This window comes from Syngnathoides biaculeatus, chromosome 18 (genome assembly GCF_019802595.1).
Source record: "Syngnathoides biaculeatus isolate LvHL_M chromosome 18, ASM1980259v1, whole genome shotgun sequence".
Taxonomy (NCBI): Eukaryota; Metazoa; Chordata; class Actinopteri; order Syngnathiformes; family Syngnathidae; genus Syngnathoides; species Syngnathoides biaculeatus.
Genome location: NC_084657.1, coordinates 6,525,667 through 6,550,488, shown reverse-complemented (window position 1 = coordinate 6,550,488; position 24,822 = coordinate 6,525,667). Strand labels below are relative to the sequence as shown.

The 24,822-nt window shown below is 40.1% G+C and overlaps 2 protein-coding genes across 3 annotated transcripts; one reads left to right on the top strand and one right to left on the bottom strand.

Annotated features, from left to right (window-relative positions):
- The first annotated feature begins 78 nt into the window (after positions 1-78).
- LOC133491701 (kinesin-like protein KIF20A) lies at positions 79-17,138 on the top strand. Of its 2 annotated transcripts, XM_061803204.1 has the most exons (19): positions 79-344; positions 845-1,016; positions 2,970-3,095; positions 3,165-3,284; positions 5,922-6,060; positions 6,171-6,346; positions 6,430-6,529; positions 7,560-7,772; positions 8,277-8,388; positions 8,527-8,601; positions 9,030-9,173; positions 9,520-9,688; positions 9,773-9,922; positions 12,298-12,437; positions 12,514-12,616; positions 12,697-12,910; positions 15,063-15,148; positions 15,225-15,362; positions 16,451-17,138. In XM_061803204.1, exons 2-19 carry the CDS (start codon positions 849-851, stop codon positions 16,814-16,816), a joined length of 2,739 nt encoding a protein of 912 aa, XP_061659188.1. In that variant the 5' UTR covers positions 79-344; positions 845-848; the 3' UTR covers positions 16,817-17,138. The 2 variants fall into 2 exon arrangements, with proteins under 2 accessions (XP_061659188.1, XP_061659190.1); XM_061803206.1 differs by lacking the exons at positions 79-344; positions 845-1,016; positions 2,970-3,095; positions 3,165-3,284 and adding exons at positions 5,107-5,263; positions 5,351-5,417.
- A 770-nt stretch (positions 17,139-17,908) lies between these two features.
- LOC133491702 (cell division cycle protein 23 homolog) lies at positions 17,909-24,733 on the bottom strand. The gene is made up of 16 exons (XM_061803207.1): positions 24,572-24,733; positions 23,499-23,571; positions 23,078-23,215; positions 22,926-22,968; positions 22,737-22,842; positions 21,580-21,712; positions 21,311-21,488; positions 21,062-21,159; positions 20,896-20,977; positions 20,353-20,506; positions 20,162-20,281; positions 19,999-20,074; positions 19,844-19,905; positions 18,946-19,024; positions 18,284-18,403; positions 17,909-18,198 (listed from the first exon to the last, which is right to left on the bottom strand). Exons 1-16 carry the CDS (start codon positions 24,682-24,684, stop codon positions 18,028-18,030), a joined length of 1,746 nt encoding a protein of 581 aa, XP_061659191.1. The 5' UTR covers positions 24,685-24,733; the 3' UTR covers positions 17,909-18,027.
- Between the last annotated feature and the right edge of the window lie 89 nt (positions 24,734-24,822).

Genomic DNA, 24,822 nt, shown 5'->3' with positions numbered 1-24,822 from the left:
TTTATCCTACGTCATTGGTAATCCTCCATTGGATGTCACCCATTCGAAGAAGAAGACGACGACAACAACGAAGAAGAACTCCAGCCAATCATACAGCGACTTCTCATTCGAATTCAAAACTGCTCATACGGTCTACTAGTTCAGGCGCATTGTTTGAATCTCACTGCGAAGCAGCATGAAAAATGCAGCCGGCCTAAACACTTGTAGTTAGCGTTTTACTTTGACGTCGTCTTATATCCTTCAAATGTATTTTCAGTTTCGTGGGATTTAACGATTTTAAACTTACGACAGTACAATATTCCCGGAAAACGAACAACGAACGTCCGTCCAACCTTTCGAAAAGGGTGAGTTCAAGGGAATCAACGTGACGCAGATGTACCGACTAAATGTGACTTCTGACATTGCATCAAATACTAAAAAAAAAACGTCTTCTACACTTGTGTCTGTGTATACGCACACAAAATTTGATGATTGTGTTTCAAAAGAAGTTTGAAATAATCAGTAGCTAACTGAAATAAGTGTCATTACAGTTACTTTTTGTCATCTGGGGAAATTGTATTCCTTTTTTTTAAGTGTTATGTGGGCTCGGTTGGAGTAATCCTTCCTGTTTAGCAACTCAACTCATTGAAGGGCTTGTTTTTCGATACACCATGTCTGCCAATCACTGCAGTTCACTACGTATTGTACAAAAAATGAATCGTGCATATTCAAAATAACATCAGTGTATATTCTTGAGATCTGTCTTATACACTCAGGTAAAACAGACCTTCAATTATTCTATGTATTAAAAAAAAAAAAAGTGTGCTTCTATATTGCTTGACTTGCATTGTTGTCTTTGCAACAGGTAAATGGCATTTTCTTTGTCCTCGACCTGTGCGTCACCTTTTGACGAAGGAGAGGACATGGCTGTCTTTGAGTCCACTGCAGCAGACTATGGAGGATTGGGCATGTCACGTCTGCCCGAGCTCTCTGTCATTTCACCGGGCCTGGACCCTCAGATATCCAATATGGGGCTTGTGAGTTTTGTTAGTCTTTTGAAATGTCCTTTTTTACCCCACTGTGTGGGTTGTTTAAAAATAAAAACATTGTCCACCACTGTTTACCCAATGGTTATATACATCTAAAATACTCAAATGATTTGAATCAGCAGACAGAAAATGTAAACTTGTTTCTTTGCATTTGAAAATCTAATTCAATTTGTAGAGTTCTGTATAATGAAATAGATCAAAAATTTCACAGAAAATGTGTTTTCTTGCTTATCCACTGACGAAGTTTGGCAAAATATTGTCCTCGCTTTTTCGCGAAAAACCGTCGGCCTATAAAGGTGAAGCAGAGAGTAAACAGTGAACAACAACCGTAATCAAAACTTTATTCAAGTGAATTAAGCTCTTCAGAAAATAAAAAAAACCCTTTACAAACAAACTTTAACAGTGTCAAAGTAAATCTTTATAACTTACCTGTGGAATGTTTTCTCACAGCCACGAAATTGGCGATTATCGCTTAGTTGCTGCACAGGTCGGCATGGTTGTTTTGGGAGTCTCACAATGGCGGATGGCGACTTCAGTTTTGGTGGCCAATGAGCCATCCAGTCCTTTTTTTTTTTTTTTTAAGATCTGTGCTCAGACTACTTCTACTCCCTTGTTTATCTGACCATCCCCTTTTAAAGGGGTACATTCATAATTACAAACACTGTCCACCACCAAGTGCTTTAGTTAGCAACACAGTCTGGGCAACATAGAGCAAAGATAGTTAGATATGCTGCTTGTGTTTACTTTCGATAATAATGGTAAAAGTAAAAAAAAAAAAGTGCTGTTACTTTAATGAATGTCAGGATATGTGGATAATAGAAGAAATAGTGGTGAAACTGGAGGAGATTTTCTCTTTTTTTTTTTTTTGAGTAAAAAAAAAAAAGGTCTGGTCTGAAGCCAAACAAGAAAGTACAGGAAGAGATGATGTATAATGTTAAAATTCCACCTTGGCACAGCCTGATCGAGGATGAAAGGACAGACAATACAGTCCACGTAAAGCTAATTCTGCATTTTAAATATAGGAGGAAACATAACATTAACCTTAAAACTATTTGGGAGCATCATTCAGCTTTTACTGTGCATTGCTGAATATATTCTGCTAGCAATAATTCAGGTTTACACCAAGAAAAACAGACGGGGATATCATTGTGGGTTAAAAATACATAAATGTAACGAAGTTGGAAGCGACCTTTCAAATTTGTAGTTAGAGTTGGCTTGATTTGGTTAGCAATGTATTTTTTTGTTTGTTGACATTTTGATTGTAGGTTTGAAAAAACACCAAATTGTTCTTAAAAATGTTCTGATGGGAATGTAAAAGCTCTAATCTGAGTCTTTAATGAGCCATGGAGCTTCAATGGATGACACTGATCTGACCATGATGCATACGTCTGATGTTGCTTAAATTGGTCAAAGGGAGCACTCACGGGCTTAGTGTGTTTGCTCAGACACGAAGTGAGAGTTCAGAAGCATTTTCTTGTAAAAAAAATGTCAATATTATTTACTGATAACGAAAAATGACGCAATAATTGTCAAATTCATGCGTTTCAATCATTTACAAAAACAAGAATTAAAACGTTTTTGAATGGATACAATATACAGGCTATGAAAGCACTCTTGCATGCCATGATGCAAATATGAATTAAATTTTGTTTCACTTCTAGTAGTTTACTTGGTTGAATTTGTATTTGAATTTGTAATTTTTTGGGCGTAAAGGTATGCACCTAAATAATGAACGATCGATCATATTGTCTACATTTTGAAAACAGAATAGCATTTATTTATAGATGTACTCGATATGTTTAATTCATAATACAATTTATAAAACTTGCACATTAAAATTGGTGATCATCCTTTGATCATGCTTCCAGCCCCCAGACCCTTGGCTATTTTTCACTCTTTTTTTCATTCAGTCAAATCACATGCCTGAATCGTGTACTTTAGAAAGTGGCTGTGAAACCTGCAGTGATGAAGCCAGACAGCAGTGATAAAGACGACACAGAGAGGGTCAAGGTCTTCCTGCGGATACGACCCTTCACACAGGAGGAGCGAGAGAGGGGCGAAGACCAGGTCCAATTTCGGAACAATCCATTTCCTTCACGTGCGTGTGGCGCCTCTCTAAACGGGCTCCTCTTGCAGGAATGTGTGGACATACAAGATGAAGAGACACTGCTGCTTAAAGCTCCAAGGTGCTCTCAAAACATGAAGATGGCTGAGAGGGGCATCTCTCAGAGCATGCACAAGTTCACTTTCTCCAAGGTGGGTAACTCTTATAACATTGCATTGGTGCACTGTGGGCAGAGTAATATGACCCCCCCCCCCCCCACCCACCCATAGACACACAAACAAAGGGGGGAAAAAATCCCTGATCTGATTTTAATCCTCCCTCCAGTGACAGCTATCCAGGGACTGATACACATCCCCTTTCAGTGCCTTTTTTTTTTTTTTTTTTTTTTTTTTAATTTTATTTATTTATTTTTTTAGACATAGCAACTCTGTTGAAGGTCAAATCTTTAAGCAGCTACAGTGTTTTAACCTTTATATCACATTTCCTTAACCTTTGTGGAATACATCATTTGGTCAGAAAGAAGATTGGGGGGGTGCTTCATTTTGGTCATAGGTAATGACCTGTCACACTGACGTGACTAGATGGTCTTTGTCCCCCCCAACATATCATCCAGGAATTGAACTCCATGCCTTAGGCTACACTTACACCTAAGGGTTGATACAGACAGGACTGTTTTAAATTAATTTCGGGGCTTTACATGGATGAATTTTAGTCCAGGCCGTATGTACCTGTTTGTCTTTTTTTTGGGGGGGGGGGGGACTTTGATGTTTTCCACCAAAGACAAACCTGTTAAAATCAAAGCTTAGATGGTTACACGGTTTTGAAGAAATTTAACGTTAAAAGCACGGCACAATTTCCAAGAATTTAGCAATTGGCTGGCGAACAGTTATATACCCTGCCTCACCTGAATTGTCAACACGGTCGACCGACTGAAACCTTGGTGGTGTTGGTGTCTCTCCTTTCTCCAATCTTTTTAGGATCTTGCGCTTCGTTTCCATGGTAATTAATTTTCTTTTGGCTCCAGAAGCATTGGTAAAAGACACGGCTTTTTTCTTTGGGGCGATAATGTCTAAAAACGAGGGCAAAAAATGCAAAGATACTCCCGGCGCACAAGCGTGGACAAGCATTAGCAAGACAAAATGGCAGGCGGGAACGGGCGTTGTGAAGTTGAAATGTCTTATGTCGAGACCGTCTTAACCTGAGGACTCCCCGTATACAGTAAACATGATTTAATATGCTTTTCCTGTGAATCCAAGATATAATGTTGGAGAATAATAATTCAGGTACATCCTTTTTGTTAAAGAACAATGTCTAATTCTAAGAATACTGAACACATTTGTCGTGTAGAACAATAAATATATTTAATTAATAAATATAAATAGAACAGACCTAGGCTCTGTTCACAAAAATTACACTTGAAAATATTAAATTGGCACAGAGGTATAACCATTATACATTACATTATTAATACCTTAATAGGGAATATACTGTTGATCAAGATCCCCAGCTGCTGAAGAAAGGAACACAAAGCAACCTGGTTTGATTTGAGAATTTCAGTACTAAAGTAAAAAAAAAAAATGTCTGTAGGCTTTCCTTAAACGCTGTTTTATCAACATATTCAATGGCGGCTTTGCTTACAATAGTGAGTATGCTATACCGTATATAATGCACCAGATACACTCGTGTTTTAATTGCATCGTTGGGACAAAGTGTTCCATCATTGCAAGATGACGGGAAATGGGAAATTTCCCATTGTTTTTTGTTCTCATTTGAAGAAATTGGGTGGGATGTTTTTTTTTTAAATGGGTTCTGTCACTTTGAGGTTTTGTGTTGTTTGTGACTTCATACAAATTCTACATACCAGCTTGTTGGCTGCGTTCATTTGGCTTGATTCCAAAATGTTTCTACATTGTTGCAGTGACATTAGGCTAATTCCTTTTCCTTTTATGCCTTTCTGTAACAGCCAATGACTCACTGTCTGAAAACTAAGGGCACACACACGCAGTCAGGGCGTGCACCTTTTTTTTGGGGCCGTGCTATTCAGACCGTAAGGTTTAGTCTAAGATGCAGATTGATCTTACTTTATGCAACCCTGTTAGTTTTTGTGCGTCTCAGACACTGGACGCACATCAGATGGGATCCTTGGTAATAAATGTTATCTTTATAGATGGTAAGAAAATAAGTGCTTCCACCTAGGAAATATGTTTCATTTGTATCAAACAGTCCTTTATCTATTAACCTTTTACGTTTTCAACAGTTTAACATAAAATTGTCGTCATGCAAGACTTGGCTGGTCCATGTGAAAGTGGTTTAAAGTTGTTCCGGTAAGGCAAGACAACCTAAGCAAAGTATTTGTGGCTTTGAAGCACCTACCTCAAAAGTTTCCAACATGTCTCTAAATCAGAGCTTTTGCAAGATTACTGTGGTTACCATGTGTTTTGCACAAATGACTGGCGTTTTTTGCTATACGCAAAAAAATGTCAAAATGAAAGTTGTGGTCTCTGCAGGAATTATTCATCTCTTTGTAAAATAGTCGGTAGAGGGGTCCAACAAAGTTGCTCAATGTAAATATAATACTATGTTGCTAGGTTGACAAGGACTCTTGGTTTTGAAGATTATTTTCTGTTTGCAGCCATTTTGTACGTGCACGTCATCAAGGACACGCTTTGTACTACAGAAGTCATTTGAAAAACAAAATTGTTGGAACCAATAAATTAAAATGAATTACCCACCCATCAGTGTACAGCTTTACCTACACCTGTTAAATCAAATAAGGTCTCATGCAAGAACTGTAACCACACGCACTTGGTGTCTTGTTAAACTATCAGATTTGTGGACCAGAGACGACGCAGCAACACTTTTATGAGTGTACCATGAAGGAGATGGTCACGAATGTTCTTCGGGGCAACAACAGACTCCTTTACACTTATGGAGTCACCAATTCTGGAAAGACCTATACTATTCAAGGTATGTTTTATTCTGACTTAAACTGAATGCCACACTCCCAGTGCACATCTTTTAAAGATGCAATTTTTGTCTCGTCAAAGCGGTCACTGACTGACTACCGTATTTTGCAGGGACCCGTTGTGATGTAGGCCTCCTACCCAGAGCTTTAGTCTCTCTTTTCAAAAGACTTCAGGGTCGTCTCTATCAGGCGATGGACCTGAAGCCTGTCTTGTACCAGGATGTGAGACACCTAGAGCCCTCCGAGGTCAGGGTGGAGGAAATCCGGAGAAATTCTCTGCTCAAAGAGGTAACTAAAATAACCCAGAATAGTAAGAAAATCCCTCATTAGTTTCACATTGATATAAAAGTTATTCCTCTCGCACGTTACAGGATGAGAACATGAGTTCTCGTCGAGCTGGAAACACAACAATATGGGACAGTGGGATTGGAGGACTTTCTACTGCCAGCAACATCGCTATCCAACTGGATGGTAAGAGGAGTTTGGAAAGAAGTTCTGTATTTGAAATTTCCCCCCAAACATGAATGGCAAACATGCCACAGGGGCTCATCAGTAGTTCCTATATTCAATAAACTTTCCCAATAACAACAAAATCAAATACATACTTGATCAATGTCATGGAAGGTATTACAGAGGTAGGTGAATCTGTTTTGATGATTATCCCCCCCACACCACCTTTTTTTTTTTTTTTTTTTTTTTAATGGGACCAAGTGTTATTTGTAGATGCGGTCAAAAAAGGTGACAGTAAAATAGTTCATGCTCACTGTTAAAGTGGACTATTTATAATTGTTTCGTTCATTTTCCGTACCTCTTTTCAGTATTAGTCGCGGGTGTGCTGGAGCCTATCCCAGCAATCGTTAGGCAAGGGGTGAAGTACACCCTGAATTGGGCGGCAGCTGATCACAGGGCACATCCTGTATAAAGGACTGTAGTTGCACTCATATTCACAACTATGGGTAAATTAGAGGCTTCAATTGACTTACTATGCATGTTCTTAGAATGCGAGAGGAAACTGGAGAAAAGCTATGCAGCCATGGGGAGAACATGCAAAAGCCACAGAGGGAAGCTGGGATTTGAACCCCAGTGCTCAGAACTATGAGGCAGATCTGCTTACCAGTCTGCTTACCACCATGCCTCTTTATATTTAATTATAATTAATCATTTTTCATTATGAACCATTTATTTCTGTGTTAAAAAATTATTTCAATGAAATTTAATAGCATAAATGGATTAGACGTGTGTTTAAAAAAAAAAAAGGGGGGGGGGTGCATACATTAGCCAATCTCTGCGGTTGTGGACATCATAATGGTTCTCAATATCATCATGTAATTGCTTCGCTGGGTGGAATAAAGTATTGGGTAGTCAAATATGGCCTTTGGGTAATACGTCACCCACCCCAGTGATAAAAGGTATGCATGTGTGTATGCTAAAGCTGTATTATGCCTAACTATAAAGTTCTTAACGTGATGCTGCATGCACATGATGTATACTTATTCTGCAGACTGTGACAGTGTGTGTCTGGAGCCTGAGAGCATGTCCCAAAGTGGTGGAGACGAACTAGAGGAAGGGGTGCAGTTCTCAATCTGGGTGTCCTTTTATGAGATCTACAACGAGTTTCTGTATGACCTGCTGGACGCGGCACCTTCTCTACAGCCGAGAAAAAGGATCACATTGCGGCTGAGTGACGACAAGCACGGCAATCCCTATGTGAAGGGTAATTTACATTCACAATGACATTGACAGGGGAGTAAGCTATAGTGATGGACTAAAGTTCAAGGCCTTTATTTTTTTTCATTATTTTAAAGTAAAAGGGGCACTTGTACTAAGTCCGTATTCGTCACTATGGAGGTCTAAATAGTACAAAGTAGTAGACCTTTAAATATCTTGTCGTTGTACAGTATATACAGTACACAGACTCAAGTGTACCGTACCTACACAAGACTGTGTACTACTACTGAGGTAGATTTCAAAAGTCACAAAATCAAATCAGAAATCTACTCATAAAAATACTTGTGGTTTACAGTAGTACATAAATGCATTTAATTAACATCTTTTGACACTGTCAGTCCAAACAAAGCGTTGTCTTTTATTAAGACGCTCCTTTACATCTCTTGTATTGAGTTTCATTTTGTAGCGTTGATGTTGTGCCATAGGATTTTGTTATCTTTTTCTGTTGGCGCAAATACATCAATTTTGCTGCATCCTGTGGTTGTGTCAGACCTTACATGGGTCCAAGTCTGCAGTGCAGAGGAAGCCTGGAAAATTTTGAGAGCTGGACGTCGTAATCAAAGTTTTGCCAGCACCCACCTCAACCAAAACTCGAGTCGTAGGTAAAAGTCTTTCAAATTCTTTCCGGTTCTTTATTATGAGTTTTTGTGTTGCTGGTGCCCATTTCTTTAATCTTACTTTTTTCTCTCTCTGTCTCTGTGTCTCTCTCTCTCTCTCTCTCTCCCTCTTAACCACTTCAGCCACAGCATTTTCTCCATCCGTGTCCTCCACATCCATCCAAGTGCAGAATCTGGTCAGAACATGCACATCAGCGAGTAAGTGAACCACCCGAGACATTTGGGCGCCACCATATCCATTTTCCGAGCCGCTTTTCCTCATGAGGGGTGTGAGAGCCTATCCCAGCTGTCAACGGGCAGGAGGGAGGATATACCCTGAGCTTGTTTCAGCCAATCGTAGAGCACATAGAAACAACCATTCGCACTCACAATCCCAATTAAAGGCAATTTAAAATCTCCCATTAATGCATGTTTTTGGCATGTGGGAGGAAACTGGAGTGCCTGGAGAAAACTCAGACAGGCATGTAGAGAGCCTGAAAACCCCACACAGGCGGGGCTGGGATTTGAACTCTGCTCCTCAGAACTGTGAGGCAGACGTTCTCACGAGTCGCCTGTCTCCAAATCTCACTCTTCAAAATGTGTTCCTTTTTAGTTTCTTCACTCATCTAGTTGTGGACTCCTTACAGGCTGACTGTCTGCGATCTAGCTGGGTCGGAACGCTGCAAAGCGCAGCGCTGCGGTGAACGGATGAAGGAAGCTAACAACATAAACACCTCCCTCCTAACACTGGGGCGCTGCATTGCTACTCTGAGACACAACCAGACTAACAAGTATGTGCTTAAGTATATCTAATAGTTAATTACATATTGTTCGTTGGGGTGAAAAATCAGATGGAAAAAGTGTGTGTATATTTTTGCTGAAATCTTGTTTCAATTTACTCATTGGCTTATTCAAGGCAAAATGAGGATTTGTTTAGTTGAACACAAAGCTATCATTCTGTTGGCAACAGATGGAAACACCGGTTCATTTTCCATCGACTATGGTCAGTGGGATGGATAAACATGTATATCATTAGTCGTAACTATTTTTTGTGAAAATGAAATTTTGTGGCAGGGGTGAAATTGAATAAGTAGATTTTTGAGAGGATAGGCTACATCCTTCAAATGACATTTACAGGTCACGGCCCCCTCAAGTGGTGCCGTTCAGGGACAGCAAGCTGACACGAGTGCTCCAAGGTTTTTTCTGTGGCCGAGGAACTTCCAGCATGGTGGTCAATATCAACACATGTGCCTCCATCTATGATGAGACACTGCAAGCCCTCAAGTTTTCAGCTATTGCGTCCCAAGTAAGAATTTACAGTTGGAGTGTCTTCAGTGTTTCATTATTAGGCAAAAGATAGGTTGACATTGTTTTTGTGGTTTCCTTCTAGCTGGTCAATGCACCCTCCACTAAGAACAGAGTGTCCTATATCCAGTCTCTGCTGCGTGAGCCAGCCAACAGGAATGACAGCACATTGTCGGAAGAGGATGAAGATGAGAGTGATGTTGAAGATGGAGATATCACCTTGTTGAATACCGAAGTAAGTCAAGTGCATAAGGGCAGGCGACATTATCAGTCTCTATTGCTTGGTAATTATGACATTTTACTTGGCGGTCTGGCAGCAGAAACAATATAGAACTGTAGTCAAAATGACATGAATAGACATTGTGACATTAAGACTTTTTCATTGGTCGTCTGTTGTACATATAGATCGGTTAACTCATTAGACACAAAATGTTTAAATCTGAATCTCTGGTACAATAATATGCCTCAGGTATGCCTTGGTCAATTATCCAATTTTACTTAGTAAGTAAGTTTCTTTTGGCTTGTCCCGTGAGGGGTCGCCACAGCGTCTCATCTCAGATGAACGCACATATTTGTTTGGCACAGTTTTTACGCCGGATGCCCTTCCTGACGCAACGCCTCTCGGGGAGCGGAGGCCCCAGTGGGATACGAACTCATGACCCCTGGTTTACCAAACCAATGCAGAAGGTGCAATTAACCTGCCATTCAACAGAAGAAATCTGATAAATTTTGTATTTGTATTTTTATGCCACTTTTATTTCATGGTGTGGAGTGAGATTGTTCTGAGATATCTATCTAATAATCTTCCTTGGTTCAAAAGTTGGAAACAGTTTTAAATGTTGAGGCAAACATTCCCGGGTCAGTTTAGAGAGCATGCCGACATTGCTCTAATGAGAATGTGATGGAACTATGTTTAAGGTCATTAGGCTTCATGTTCTTTATGATTCAACAAGGCCACTTTTTTGTACAATCATTAGTGCCAGCACTAGCTTGTTAGGCTATAGAACGTGTTGTTGGTTGCTTGCGAGCCCTATCGTATGAAAAGTATGCAAACTTTGAATTTAAGTCCTATCCCGAGCACCAGTTACCACCAGCATTTTTTTTCTTCATTCTGCTCTTTAAGCCACATGGAGTGAGCTAGTGTTGTTGTCATTGCCAAGGTAATGTTTATCCAGTCACGTTTGAGTTGACAAGATAAAGCATAGTGATTTTAAGAGATGGGATGCGGTGCTATTTGAATCCAAGATTATATAGCAGTAGGCTGACGACAGTGCAATCATGAAAAATCCAATTTATCATGTAGTCTGATCTAGGCATTACGCGTTGTCTGTCTCACACTGCCTACGTTTTTTTTTTTTTTTTTTTAAATGACGTTCAGATATTTACAGTTCTACATCATAAGATGTGATAAGGCTAAAAAAAAGAAAAAAAGCTTTTGGATTCAAATATACTCTACACAAGAGCGACACCGAGTAAATGTCGTTAATTCTGATATTAAAACCAATCAGCATAAACTGCTAATTCCTGGCTGATAACGATCAAGTCGATCAGATCGGTGTGAGGTTTAATGAAAAGCACGTCTCAATATGATGTACTACAATTGTACACCACTTCAAACCACAATAAAATGAGCATTTTCTTTGTAAGGCAGGCACTTTAACAACGCTCTTGTTTGTGACTGCATTAAATTGTGCTGGTTGATCAAATGATGTTGGTAATCAAAACTCATGTCTGGAGGTTGTCTTCCATGTGGGAATTGTAAATGTTTGCTACCACAGTTTAACCTCTCCTGTAAGTACCATAATTTCTCGAGTATAATGCACACCCCCAAAGTTGACCTAAAAAATCAGGAAAACCCTTCTACCAATGTGCAATGCGTACCACCAATTTGCTGCTACTCATATGCTCAAAATATTGGGAATTATCTGTATTTATATTTTGTTAGGTTTGTACTTGTATTGTTTTCAAAAAACAGTCATCTACAACAATCATTAATAATAATCATTGTCCACGTGCTGATGCAAACGTAATATAATCTCGGGACAGGCCACAGGACACACTATCGTTGTTTCGGACTGCTGCGCTACTTCCGGGTTGGCGGTGTCATCAGCACAAGTCATGACAGATTTCTTTTAAAAGCAGCTGCACAACTAACCGTGATAGTCAGCATTTTTTTGTCTTGGTTTAACTTAAAACAAACTCATGGGCAGTCATTTCTGATCTTTGGTGCAGTAGGAACAAACATGCTACGCTAACGATCATAAAATGCAAGCTACCTGAGGAGGTCATAGAGTTCAGGTTGGGGGGGCACATTATTGTAACAAATGTAATTGTGTAACATAAGACATCGAAATGTATATATACACAACTTTTTTTTTTTTTTTACAACTCTGTACCTGTATACAACTATACAATGTGATTGTATTTTTTATTTTTCATCCATACCTAAATGTAATGCGGTCTATTAACTTTTTGAAAATATTTTTGCAAAAATTTGCGCATTATTTTCAAGAAATCATGGTAAATAAATAGTTTTACAAGATGGGCATTCAATCCTATGAAGAGTGAACAATCCCATCTGCTTAATTAATTATTATTATTTTTTTTAAGTCTTTGCTGCAGGCCATCGACATCCTCAAGCGGGAGGTGCAGCGGCAGCAGGAAGTAAAAGAACTTCTAGAGGCTAATGTTAGGGAGCAGGTTGTCTCTGAGATGATGGAGGTCATCTCCAGAATGCAAGATGATTTCAGGTGTGCTGGAGACATTAACCCTGTATTGTTTTTGTTTTCTCAAAAACAACAAAAACCTTCTCTTCCTGTCCTATAGTGAGACCTTAGAGACAGAGAGAGCTCTAATTGAAGAGCGCTGTGAGGACAAGATAACAAACCTGCAGAAACATTTGAAGAAATTCTTTAGCCAAGAGTTAAAGGTGATTGCTGTAAAACTAAGATGGGATGATCTGTCCGCTGATGTGATGTGGAACTTCATGTTAACACTTTAATAATGTAGGAAAGGGATGAAGAGATTGAGGAACTGTCTGCTGCCCTCAAAAAGATGACTAGTAAGGCAGGCCCAAGCTCTGCTCCTGCCCTTGAACCTGAACCTAAACCTGAACCTGAACCCGAGGGGCTTCGACGGTCTAACCGGCTCAGCACCCAGACAAACACCCGAATGCGTGAAGAGCTTGAATTGTGTCGTGCTGAGTTGCTTACCAAGACTCAGGGTACGTACAATGTTTTTGTTATAGATGTGTTGACTTTAGTATCATACACTATGATTTTTTTGTCTTGAGGCGCTTGCGCAAAGAACCTAATTAGTGCAGTGTGGGGTTGGTCATAGGACAGCACAAAAGACAACAGTGTCAGAGCTCGAGACACAAGGCATTAGCGATTCCTCCATTTTCTCCGCCTTGGTAAAGTCACAGTAAATCAGATGATCTCTGCTCCTGAGCCAGGGGTGTCAATTTAACAAACGCATGCGCTTTCATAAGTTGGTCCTACACACAGAGGCAATGAATCAGAGGAAAGAGAGTGGTCTTAGCCAAATATGCACAAGGTGGATACAAAACTGGGACAAACAGAAGTAGTTGACAGGAGCAATTTCGGAACACTCTTGAAACATAACCAAGGTTGTGTTTTTTTTTTTTTTTTTTTTGTGGAATTGACACTTATACTAAATCCATGTTATAGAGAGTCACTCTCTGGGAGTATATATACCCAAAATATGGGGCTTTAAAATATTTAAAACAGACAGTCAGAAATGTGCTGTGTGCTGTTACCGTAATTTGTCGAGTATAATGGATCCTGAAGTATAATGCACACCTCCAAAGTTGACCTAAAAAATCTGGAAAACCCTACCAATGTACAATGTGCACCACCAATTTGCCTTTACCCATATGGTCAGAATATTAGGAATGACCTGTATTTATATTTTGTCAAGTTTGTACTTGTATTGTTTTTCAAAAAACTGTCTGTAAAACAATCATTAATAATAATCAATGTGAATGTGCTTATGCAGCGGTAATATAATCTCGGGACAGGCCACGGGACACGCAATTGTCAGAACAGAATCCCTCAACCAACTAAAATAATTGCTCAGTAATGGCACAACATTTTAGTACTGTTGATAACACATATTAAAGTTTCTTTCGGCTTGTCCCTTCCGGGGTCGCCACAGCGCATGTATTTGTTTGGCACATTTTTTTATGCCGGATGACGGAACCCTTCTCAGGGAGTGGAGGCCCCAGTGAGAACCCCTGGTTTACCAAACCAATGCTCTAACCACTAAGCTACGGGGCTTCCACTGTTTATAACAGATATTACAGTCTTAAAAATTTCAACTATTTAACACTGTTTATCCCCTAGATCACACATCCTTGGCTAATCCTGCAAAAGAAGCATTATGATTCATCTCCAATCTGAAAAAGATCCATAGCCGATACTTTTGGTGCATTGCTGTGGAACTCATCATTAATTACTTGAAACATTTTTTTTTGGTTGTGTAACGCAACCTCTCCCCCTCTGTTTGGCTCCAATCTGTAGCATCTTTCACTATGGTTTTAGGTGGCTATCAAAACAACGTGAGCTCAAACTGTGCAGAAACGAGCGGAATGGGTACATTTTTTTTACAAAGCGAGCATTTCAACTGTTTGTGCTCTCCCGTTTTTTTTTTTTTTTTTATGTCCCCACGAGGCTCGTATTATGGAGTTAGAGCTCACGTTTTAATATCCACCTGAAGCCAGTGATGCGAGCTATCGTTTCGGACTGCGGCGCGACTTCATTGGCACGAGTAATGACATATTTCCTTTAAAATCAGCTGCACAACTCAGCGTGTAGTCGCCATTTTTTTTTAGTTCAAACAAACTCGCGGGCAGTCGTTTCTGATCTTTGGTACAGCAGCAACAAGCATGCTACGCTAACGATCGTAAGATGCAAGCTCCCCGAGGAGCTCAGAGGTCAGGTTGGGGGCTCACATTACTGTAATACATATAAATGTGTAACATAAGACATTCAATATCATGTTAGGTATACACTTTTTACCACTATGTATCTGTATACGACTACAATGTGATTGCATTTTTTTATTTTTCATCCATACCTATAATATATAATATAATGCGCTCTATTAACTTTTTGGAAAAATTTGCGGATTCTTTTCGAGAAATTACGGTAATTGCGCACCGTTGTAAACCAAAACTCGGGTTCCTGTACTCCTTTTTATGGCAGGTCTTCACTGAGGAGATAACTTTACCTAAACTTGGGCCAATCATTTGGAGACTAGTTGAAGTACTAAAACAATGTTGTTGTGTACACAAATGACCAAAATGAAAAGTCTCTAACCCCATTGTAATTTTTTTACTCTGCTGGATTTTATAGAGGTGACCCAGCTGAAGATCCAGCTGGAAGCACCAGGCTCAGCGGTCACCAACGCTGCCAACCGCAAGCTGGAGGAGGGACAAAGGGTTCGGAGCGACTGTGTGGGCTAAATCTACTGACGTATAGTTGACAGCCACTGCAAATTTTTGTATCGTCCAACAGAATCTGCGTCAGCTGCGCTTGGATTTACAGAAGCTCGGCTCAGACCTGCAGTCTGGCGAGCGGGCCTGCTGCCGTAATACCGGAGGAGAGAAGTTGCGTCAGGCTTTGGCTGCGGCAGACGAAATGCTAATTAAACAGGTACACCTTTCTGCCATCAATTTCACATTAGATACCCTTGCTATATCATGGCTCAGTTACATGACAGAATTTTGTCAGAATGTTTTTTGTTGAAAAAGTTTAATGCTAATTTAATTTAATTGTGAAAGGGAGGGCTATTTTAAGGCTTAAACCATGACACAGCATATTTATATATTTTATGCTTGCAGATTTTTTTGGGGGGTCAAAATAAGTTTACAATGTTTAGAAACTAAGTTCAAATGAGTTTAGTGTATGGGATGGGCATTTCAAGGTTTGAGCAATTAATATATTTACAATGGTACCTCTTCTAACGATAAATTCAGGTTATGAAACCCCTTCTCTGAGAAATATTCTCTAGTTACGAAGGAAAATTCACGATATGAAAGGTAAAAACAGGCACACCTATTCGCAGCCCCCAAATTGAACCAAACATAAACATCCTGTATCTTTGTTTGTAAGTGGTGCAATAGAGCTGCTCTCCCATTGGCTATGACGCAGCATCTTCCTGGCATCCCATTGGCTCGGAGGGATCTCACCCTTGTCTTTGTCTCCTTCTTCTTCTTCTTCTTTTCCTTTTACATGTAAAAAGGGCTTCTACTTACGGGAAAAAAAAAATCACGCTATGAAACGACAAATTCATTTTATAAGTAGAGGTGCCTGTGTGCATGTGTTTTTATATATATATATATATATATATATATATATATATAGTACTGATGTATTTTACTTATCACATGGTATCAAATATGCCCTACACTGGCTGTGAGCAAAATAGTTTGTTGATAGGAGTATTCAGCAAACTCCTAACAGTGTCCCAATATTTCTGGATTGATGTGTTTGGACTGAGAAAAAGAACTAGATGTTATTTTTTTAAGATGTGGAATTCTGTCTCCCCCCCTTCTCTCTCCATATTTTCACTAATATATTTACTTGCACAACCAGCTTCGAGACTAATTTAACTTAACTCCTTCCTATATTGGGTGTGCACAAGCACGTGGAGGGTTTGCTGTCCTAACGCATTTAATCATAGCCAAGCCTTCGCTGCACTATGCAACAACATCTAACCCCATTGACTCACTTCCTCTTAGGACCAGATCCTGGTGGAACTGCAGAACGGTCTGGTGCTCGTGAAGGCTGACCTGAGGCGCAAGGCCGAGACACCGGTTCGGGAGCAGGCCACCCAGCCTCACCAGTTACCCTGCTTGGGCTTTGCCACACCAATTTCTTGCAAGAAGCGGGGATGTGGTGCTGTCATAGCCAGCGACTCTGAGAACAAGCCTCCTCAGAAGAGACCCTTTTACCACGCTTTGTTCCCCACGCCAACACGTAAATACAACACACGCAATGCTGCAGACACTAACCTAACTCCTTACTCTCGGATCTTGAAGTCACGCCAGCAGTCTCCGCCTCGGAGCCCTGCCCTCACACCTCGGCCTCTACGTGGGAAGTACTAAGCGTCTTCACGCTTCATGGGGAGCAGATCTTGCATTATTTTGACTATAACGTTATCCCCCTTTTTTCTTCTTGGTGTCTTGACTCCAGTTCTGATGTCACCCAAGTAAACAACGTTAAATGAAGTTGTATATTTACGAAGGGAAATGTTTAAAATTATCTGGCTATCGGTTTTGCTTCACATGTGGTGGATAATGGCAGAGACAAGGTTCATTCTGCCTTGGAATACAGTTTAATGTTCTGTGAATATGACGAGTTGCTTACCTCACGTTTTTGCTTTCTGACTTTTACAAAGAACCTTAAAATAAAATATAATGCTTCCCACATTAGTGTTTATTCTATATGGAGATGGGGGGGGGGATTCCTCTCCAGGGCTATTTTTTTAAACTCTTAAATGCTGGCCTCTGGTGGCTTCTAAATAGTAAATACAGGGCAATCATAATATATTGAAAACTTGGCAAGACTTTCACCACACTGGAAAACGTGCAGACCACTTGATAACACATACGTATGTCTAAAAGTTATATCTATCTACACGTTTCACAAGACATTTTTCAGCTGAAAAAACTCAGAATTCCACAAATCTGTGGAAAATTCTCATCCCTGAAAAATTCCTCCTCAGATTTAAACAATATTGATACTATTTTAGTTATATTTGCAGTGTCATACCAGAAGGGGAAAGCAGTGGTGTTGATTTTCACATATAAGAGCACAGAGGCATGATCTGTGCATTAAAAAAAAAAAAAAAGCCAAAATATCAGTGGCAGTCGAACCTCATTTGTGAAGGCCCACATCAGATAAATCTCTATCCACTCTCAACACTGCCCGTGTTCACTCGTGTACTTGATTGCAGGAATATTTCCAGTATTCCACAAGTCTATGAAGAAAAGTAAAATGACTGCATCTTAGAGACTGGAAGTCCCATCGCTCTGTGGTTAGAGCACTGGTTTGGTAAACAAGGGGTTGTGAGTTCATATGTGACTGGGGCCTCCCCCAACCCATCCCCCTGAGGGGTTGTGTCAGGAAGGACAAACAAATATTGTTTCATTTAAGATGGCACACTGTGGCAACCCCGAACGGGACAAGCCAAAAGAAGCTTACTATTTTAGAAACAAGCATTTTAATATCTAACAACAGTAATAAAGCTTTTGAACAGTATCAGGTGTTCAATTTTTTAGCAACACTTGGAAAGGTCAGGAAACAAGCAGCAGTCTCAAGGTGTAAAGGAAATTGGAAGCACATTGAGGGGCGACACCCTCCTAACGGGTGTTGTATTGTTGTTATTGTTGTTGGGGAGTGGTGGAAACAGATCGCCCGACAGTGGCTCTGTCTGATCTCTCACTTGAGAGATCTGCCTCAGCAAAGCCTTCCCCTCCTCTCGTGCCTATAAAAATAGTAGATAGAGATTAGTACATTCTTAAATCACAGAACATTTCCCGGCTGTTCAAAGCATGCACATTAATGCTCACATCATTGTAGTCGCAGCAGCGCTGGGCACAGACGGATGCCTCGTCGTAGAGTTTGTTCTTGAAATAGTACTGACCAAGGTATTTGAGGGCTGTGCTCACCTCGGTGTGCTCCAACTGTTCCTGTGTGAACAGTATTTGGAGAAGTTATTGTGCCAGGTTAATTTCTCTAAATGAATGTTCCCACTAACCGAACATGCAACATGTTTTTGTCAAAATAGCCCAATGATTGGAAAAAAAACCTAAATTTCAATACAGCATAGCTAAACGTTTGTCTATTTTAAAAACAGGTACAGCTACTTGTGATGGAGCAGGTGCCCCAATGATTAAAAAAAAACAAGTCTGCAAAAAAAAGGTATGGACTGTAGTTTACTACTATACTGAAATCTAACACGTGGAGATGGCCTTTCTTCATCAAACACATTGACTATCAACATTCGGAGCATGGAGCAGACTCATGTCACTACCTGGCAAAATTGAGACGTGCTTATTTTCAGAAATAGGCAGTTGAACAAAATTAGTTTTCACACTCCTGATTGAGGACCCAAGAACTTTACTGAGACAGCTTTTTGTAAACCCGGCATTAAATTCCATTCCATAATATTGTCCCCCCATTCTACCTCTTAGACTTGTGTTAGAGCATGAGTTCCTTTTAAAATGCTTACTCCACAGGAGAAGACGTCTTGGGTGTAAAGCATGTAACTCTGGGCAGCGTCATCATTTTCATTCAGCTGGTCATGAAGCCTTAATAACAAATAAATATTGACATGTAGCTTCATCATGTTAAGAACAGAAGAAAAATACTCTGAACCAAAAAAATAAATCAGGCTACCTTTACAGAGTGAGGAATGTTTAGTTTTGCACTTGTGGTATTAACTTTATGCCAAGTATTATTACTGTATACCAATAAATCACGAATCCCTTAAAACTAAGGAATACAAGGCTCAGTGTGCTATAATTGCTCGTGCAACGTGGGCTCCCTCTTGTGGTATATTAATGAATCATTAAATTAAATGTTCTAACTTTTCATTCCACTTACAGTACCTTTGTTCAAGACGGTTCAATTGTATTTAGCTGAACTAAATAATGACATTTTTAAGATTTTTTGTTTTTTTACATTTGGGTAAATTTACTTTTATGTACATTTTAATTAAATCTTTTTTTTCCTGTTTCTGCACCCTGCTAATGATCAAACGGCGTAATGTTACAGTGATGTAGAATGATATTAAATACACTTTTTAGGAATAAAATCTCTGCATCAGTTTGCTAACCGGGCTTTAAAGCTACAGTTTTTTTTTTTATCATTCATTATTGTGGTGGTACTTTGAAAGCAATTTTTTTTAATGGTGTTTCTTTGTGTAAAAAGATTGAGAAGCACAGGGCTCATAAGAAACACTTTTTAGTTTGAAAGTACAAATTATTTTTCCAGATTCTGACCTTGCAAACACAAAGCAAATGCATTTTTTTTTCCATCTGAATGACTTTTTTATTTTGTATTTTTGTGCCACCACAATGTAATAGTAACATAAGACATCACATAACCCGAAAGTCAGCGCCACCTACTTTGCCAGTTTAAGTAGCGCCATCTTTTCTACATCTCCGACAGAGTACGCCCTCCAGTAACACTAGAAACAGCAACATTTATACATGCATGTCTGAAAACGTGCACGTACACATGGAAAGAAAGAAAATATTGGTTTACGTGCAAAGGGACCAACCTTCTTAGCTTCAGCTGTCTGGGACAGTTTTTCATAGCTTTCGCCCAGTGCAACCAACATGCGCGAGTCATTGGGCCTGTAGACGTAAAGCATCACGGTCCGACAAGAAGAACTTGTCTATTCATTTTTTTTCTTGAAAAAAATATACGCTACAGTTACAAACCTGAGCTGATGAGCCTTTCGATAGTAGTAGAGACAGTAGAAGGGCATCTTGAGAATCTCATAAGTCTGACCTAAGCCGTACCAGGCTCGATAGTCCCGCTTGTTCACTTCAATTGCGTGTCTGACGCAGACAAACACATCCTGACACTCACCCCGACGTGACCACCAAAACAGAGGCGCTGATTGACCTACCTGTAAGCTTGGATGGCTGCAGATGTGTTCTTCATCTCCATGTACTCGTGGCCCATGAGGGTCCAGGCGCTCAGGCAGCGAGGATTCAGTTTGAGGGCGCGCTGAAAATAGAGTGCGGCCTTTTCGTGCTGCGAGCGCAAGCTGTAGTAGTTGCCTACAACAACCAACCACAGGTTAGTTAATTGACAACACCATCATTTAAGTGTGAATCACATGTATTGTACCCTATTCGTTGAGGATTGCGACTGAGCTGTGTCAAAAAATTTTAAAGATCGCAAGTAAGTGATGCCGTACAAAAAATGTTTATAATCGCCTCCATCAAGTTTAATTCTTGTTTATAACACATTATGATTCCAAAACAACTACCTGATACTATTTCAAACTCAAAACATTATGTTCTAAATCAAAGACTGACAAATGAGCTGACTTAAAAAAAAAAAAAAAAAAAAATCACACCGCCCATCTTTCTGTCCATTTCAGCTGTCAATCACAGGGGCCACCTAAAAGCAATCGAGATATTTTTCAGGAGTGTTCAATACTTACCAATAACACAGCATGTCTCCACTCTGTACTTGTCAATCTCAACCAACGTGTGGGCCAAGTAGCTCAACTCTGGTTTCATGATCTGCGGAAAGGCACAAATGGCATTTTTTTTTTTTTTTTTACAAAACATTGTTTCTTTTCCACTTTGGTCTTATAAAGACCTCACTTTGACATAGAGGAGGTTGGAGAAGGTGTCCATGTTGTCGATGCGATAGGGATCGTGCTCTCTCAGCTTGTTAAACAGAGCCACCGCCTGGTCAATATCTGCAATGGCGTCACAATAAAGCAAAGCAGGCCCAACAGAAAGCCCTTTCATCATTTAGTCGAGATACTTGATAACCAGCCACAACATGAGAGAGAGTGGTTTCAGCGACGTTAGAAGATTTTTACAACTTGAAATTAAAAAAATAAAAACCTCGGATATTGTGGTAGGCGACTGCCATCTGCGAGATGATGTAAGTGCTCTTGGTGAAGCCGGCGTCCATGAGGTTCTGGTACTTCTGGAGCGCCTCCTTGATCATCTGCAGCTCTGTGTACATGTGGGCCATGAAAAAGTCCTTCATCCAGCAGTTGGCCAAAGACAGAGACTTTAGCTGGGAGAGGACGAGAACGTGGACTTTCAGACGTTTCGAACTTAGCTTGTGGCGCGACAAACGCGTGAATTTGTGAAGGTTAGCTTTTAACCATTTCAATGTTGGTGACGAGGTTGCTGAGTTCTAGCCACGCCCCCCAGTGAAGAGGAAGAGCGTGAATTGCTTCAACAAAAACTTCCACTGCCTCTTTCAGCAGATCCAGCTTTCGAAGCACAACTCCATACCTGCCATTCCACAAACACACATACGCACACGTTTACCTACTGCAGTGTTTCCCAACATTTCAGGCAAGGAACACATTTGACATAAAAGGCCCTGGAAAGTTAATTCAGTTTTGTTTCCCGATCTACACGTTTGAATATAATGAAAACATGTCAAGATTAAAAACTACAGCATGTAGTACTATGAAGATACACCATTTGTAATTTCCCGATCCTTTTCTTTGGTCTTCCTCTCGCTCTTTTGCCTGGCAGTTCCATCCTCAGCACCCTTCTAACCAAATTTGCTTACTCACTCGCCTCTGGACATGCCTAAACCATCGAAGTCTGCTCTCTCTAATTTTGCCAACTTTGGCTGTCCCTCTAATGTGCTCATTTCTAATCCTATCCAATCTGTTCACTCCAAGTGAGAACCTCAGCATCTTCATTTCTGCCACCATCAATTCTGCTTCCTGTTGTTTCTTCAGTGTCACTGTCCCTAATCCGTACATCATGGCCGGCCTTCACCACGGTTTTATAAACTTTGCCCTTCATCACAGCAGAGACTCTTCTGTCACATACTGTAGAACACCAGACACCTTCCGCCTGGTGTACTAGATGAAATATCACGTTTTGTTTCTTTTTCAAATTCAGAGTTGAGTTGTTTGATCGGAAGCCGAGTGGGCCGTGGACTTGGACTATAACCTTGGAGATCATTCAAAATTGGCAGTGCTTTGAGCAATACTCTTCTCTGTGATGTGTCAAATTTAAGACTTACTTTCACTTTACAGGAACTTAAACAAAAGTGGTCATACAGGTTATTAATGTACCTTTTGCTACTTAGTGGAAGCACATTTACGCGGTGGCAAAATAGAGGAAAAAAATCCCGTATTTTGTCGTAAATGAAGACCATGATTATCTGACCAATCACACCGAATTGGATAATTTTCCGTGGCAGAGCTGGTCTCTCCCTGCACAATAATATGCCACGACAAACTGGTCTGGAATCAGTGCCCTGCGGTACAGATGTTGGCGCAAAGATATTTCTTACAAATATAATGCAAAACCATCCAGCTCTCCTGCGTTGTGCTTCTTACTCAGCTCCACCCTCAGTTCTCGCAAAGCTTCATTGCGGACCTGACCCTTCTCCAGAGGACCTAAAAACAGATATGTTAGCTTTTATCATAAAATATGAAAAAAAAAAAAAAATCCCTCCCTCATTCTCTATGACTGTTCTCACCAAGGCTGTCAACTGTCTCATCATCCTTCTTTTTCTCACCAGACTGCAAGTAAAAAAAAAAAAGAAAATTTCTCTTTCAGTTCAGGAGTGTGACCAAAGTGAATCAGGTATGAAAAATGTCATCCGGGTGAGTATTAACAGAAGAGTGTTACCAGATAACGTGAATACATGTAGAGGAAGTAAGCCTTCTGACTGGTGCACCCCTTCAAAAAGAAAGCTGCACGATCGTATTCTTTCAAATCAAAGTAAGATTTGGCCAGTGTTAGTGCATCAACGTCTTGTATGTCCTCCTGTAAGTCAAAGACAGGCCAAAACAACAAAATCAGCAAAAAAAAAAAAAAAAAAACCCCAAAAAAAACATACAATTCTGAGTCAGCATGTACAGTATAGTCAACACTGGTCAGTAAGGTACAACTTTCATCCAGAGCTGAGCTCTGGATGTAACAAGAGAAATACAGGTTAACATTGACAGAGTTGATTCCTCTGAAGTAATTTTGCGACGCTGCACTTAGGGAGCCACATGCAGTGTGGGCGTAGACCTAGAGTTGAGTAAGAGGAATACGTTGTACAAACCTCTGAAATAGAATGCGGTGATGGTAATGCATCTTTGGGAAGAGGATCTAGAGCAAAGGCCAACTCAGAAGCCCTAAATTAAAAAGACAGAAAAGAGCAATTGTTGGTCATTAGATCAACCGAGGTGGGACGCTAGTACGACTGGCTAAAGCGTTGTCCTCGCAGTTCTGAGGACTGGGCCCGCATGGCTTTCTCCCACATCCCAAAAAAACATGCGTTCATTGGAGACTCAAAATTGCCCCTAGGTGTGATTGTGAGTGCAACTGTGGTCCATCTCCACATGTCCTGCGATTGGCTGGCAACCAGTTCAGGGTGTGTCCAGCCTCCTCCCTGTTGACAGCTGGCATGGGCTCCAGCACTCCCATGACCATCGTGAGGATAAGCGGCATCAGGTGTGCCAGGCTTTCATGATATGTTTTGATATTTTTTTTTAAATTTGTCTGATTTTTGTCCATATTTTTTCACAATGAATATTGTATCTTTGCAATCACATATCTAGGCCAGTTATGTGTACTCACAGGGAGAAACAATTAAATGATTTTCCACTACACTATCATTATTTTAGAATATTTCCTTTTCGTGATATTTTTGTTTGGTGGTGTTCCGTGAGATTTTTCTAATGTCAAAGACCTACATTGTTTCAATATAGACTGTGAAACACTCTCCTCATGAGAGCCAAAACAAGAGGTATATCAAAAATTATGACTGTGGAGTATTGGAATTGACTTTGACCAAAAATTGAAACACTTTCAAAACCTGAATCAAAGTTTTTCCAAAACATTTCATTCCATTATACCCACAGTTTAATGATTATGTATTGTATTGGTATTCAACACCTTCAGTAACAGCAGAGCTCAAACGAATTTTACGAACAAACAAGCTATTCAGTTAGCCAGTCATTTTTCAGGATTGTACTGTGTATACAGTTTTATGTTGCATTTCAAAAGATAACATTTACACTGTGCGTGCTAATGAGGCTAACAGTCAGGTAAACAACAATCAATTAGCGTCACTTGGGCACACAGCAAATAGACCAAAAGTAGACTACTGTAGTTACTAAGTGTCAATCTTACCACTTGGCACTATGCAAAAGTCCTCTTTCTTTACACAGCCATGTAACAGAAAGAAGCTGCTTTTTGATGTGCACCAGATCATCGAACTCACAGTGTAGCGCCGCCATGTTCATACTGGACGGAAAATGTTCGCGATTGGTGGACGACGTAGCATCGAAGTCCCGCCTGCGTTGTGTCGTCACTTCCGTTTCCCGCATTTATCCCTGCCGTCAATAAATCCATTTTATTCATCGCACAGTATTTTACTGACA

Bases quoted from the DNA above. Each gene is read 5' to 3' on its own strand.
- LOC133491701 (XM_061803204.1), top strand. From the start codon at position 849: ATGGCATTTTCTTTGTCCTCGACCTGTGCGTCACCTTTTGACGAAGGA. The intron at 8,389-8,526 runs GTAAAAGTCTTT...TAACCACTTCAG, and splicing joins AACCAAAACTCGAGTCGTAG to CCACAGCATTTTCTCCATCC. The intron at 8,602-9,029 runs GTAAGTGAACCA...GACTCCTTACAG, and splicing joins CAGAACATGCACATCAGCGA to GCTGACTGTCTGCGATCTAG.
- LOC133491702 (XM_061803207.1), bottom strand. From the start codon at position 24,684: ATGAACATGGCGGCGCTACACTGTGAGTTCGATGATCTGGTGCACATC. The intron at 22,843-22,925 runs GTGAGAACAGTC...ATCTGTTTTTAG, and splicing joins TGAGACAGTTGACAGCCTTG to GTCCTCTGGAGAAGGGTCAG. The intron at 20,282-20,352 runs GTAGGTCAATCA...TGTCTGCGTCAG, and splicing joins GCAGCCATCCAAGCTTACAG to ACACGCAATTGAAGTGAACA.